The 1,801-nt window shown below is 40.3% G+C and overlaps 1 protein-coding gene across 1 annotated transcript; it reads left to right on the forward strand.

The window, feature by feature from the left end:
* The first annotated feature begins 6 nt into the window (after positions 1-6).
* LOC104999786 (E3 ubiquitin-protein ligase RLIM-like) lies at positions 7-868 on the forward strand. The gene has a single exon (XM_010855394.1). The coding sequence runs from the start codon at positions 14-16 to the stop codon at positions 674-676; it is 663 nt and encodes a 220-aa protein (XP_010853696.1). The 5' UTR covers positions 7-13; the 3' UTR covers positions 677-868.
* The last annotated feature ends 933 nt before the right edge of the window (positions 869-1,801 follow it).

Raw genomic sequence — 1,801 nt, forward strand, 5'->3', positions numbered from 1 at the left:
CTCAAGTAATCTTATGGACAGTGACAGTAATTTAGAGTATAGTATCTCACCTCCAAGTGAAAACATGGAAAGGGTAGAGTTACCAAATGAAAGACATGGACCTAGTGGTAGTGATAGTGTACCTGGTTCTGCTCCAAATGCTAGCTATGCTTCTGATTCCAGTTTAATACTGGTATCAGTTTCAAGCTTCTATTATATTTCTACTTCCATTACTACCATATTTAGTCCTATATCTAATTTTAGCTCAAGTGATGAAGATTCAGAAGCTAGCACACTGATGACGTTTGAAGACAGTGAAGAAAGAAGCTCATCAACAGGCTTATCAGAGACCAGCCAAGAAGGTGAAGAAATGTCCCCAGTAACATCTGACGATAGTGACTCTGGGTCTTCCCTTAATCTGGACCAATTTCTCTTATTAAATCAAGCAGACCAAACTAGAGGCCTTACAAAACTGCAGATTGACAACTTACCTTTAAGATTTTTTGAAGAGAAAGATGCAGCTAAAATCTGTACTATTTGCATTACAGAATACACCGCAGGCAACATGCTACGTGTCCTACCATGCTCCCATGAATACCATTATCAGTGCATTGATCAATGGCTGGAAGAACATTCAAACTGCCCTATTTGTCGTGGGCCAGTAGTGGACCACTTTGAGGCAGATAATTCTATGTGAGATCTGAATTCTCAGATATAAAAAGTGTTACAGTGATGGACAACTGTCAGCTGTGTCATGTCCACTTTTAGAGTTATTTATGTTTAACAATCTGAATCTATATGTAACAATCTGAACTGAATTACTTGTTCTTGAAGAAATTATTGGGCTTTCCCCAATTTCTGTTTCATAATAAAAGGAAATATCAAAAAGTCAAACAGTGTTATCCTATCTGACAATAAAAATGAGTTTCACACCATAGCAGTGCACTGAATTTCAATAGAAACTTAGTATGTCCACTGGGTTGGGATATTCCTGGTGCCATGAGAGAAATGTTCTAATATGATATAATCAATCTTGATAGATCCTAGTAGTATCTTCTAGTCATATAAATCCCAGATATCTCTTAGCCCTGTTCAATCCTGGTTGTGTATGCAAAGAAACAGGAACCCAACTAATTAAGCAATTTAAGACTGTATTAGAGTCATTCACGTACAAAAGTCATGTTATATTCATAGAATGCCATAAAAAGCTTTGAAACCCTTCTCTTCCAGTTTATCCCTTTTATCCAGTTTATCTCTTCCATTTATCCCTTCTCCAGCAGTTTGTCCCACCCTCCCCAATACTACCTTAAAGTTTATCCTATTCCCCACTACCAATGTATTAGTCAGAGTCCTAGCCAAAAGCTGATGGCACACTTTAAAAGAGTGATGGAATATCATTTAATGAGGAGACTAAAATGTGTAAATAATGAAGAGAAAGCAAGAGATGATGAAGTACCCATAGGCTAGCAACTGAGAAGCCAGTTTTAGAACCACTAGGCTTGAAGGGGCATAGAGGAGAAGGCAATGGCACCCCACTCCAGTACTCTTGCCTGGAGAATCCCATGGACGGAGGAGCCTGGTGGGCTGCAGTCCATGGGGTCACAAAGAGTTGGACATGACTGAGCAACTTCACTTTCACTTTTCACTTTCATGCATTGGAGAGGGAAATGGCAACCCACTCCAGTGTTCTTGCCTGGAGAATCCCAGGTGTCGGGGTCCAGCCCCAGCAGGATCTAGGGGAACTCTCAGGATGGATGGCATTGGCGAGAGAGATAACACTGGTCTTATAATGGACTGGGACCTGGTGGTCTGGGGTCAAAAA

Source organism: Bison bison, unplaced genomic scaffold (genome assembly GCF_000754665.1).
Source record: "Bison bison bison isolate TAMUID 2011002044 unplaced genomic scaffold, Bison_UMD1.0 scf7180017853785, whole genome shotgun sequence".
NCBI classification, from domain to species: Eukaryota; Metazoa; Chordata; class Mammalia; order Artiodactyla; family Bovidae; genus Bison; species Bison bison.

Coding starts and splice junctions, on each gene's coding strand:
- LOC104999786 (XM_010855394.1), top strand. CDS start 14: ATGGACAGTGACAGTAATTTAGAGTATAGTATCTCACCTCCAAGTGAA.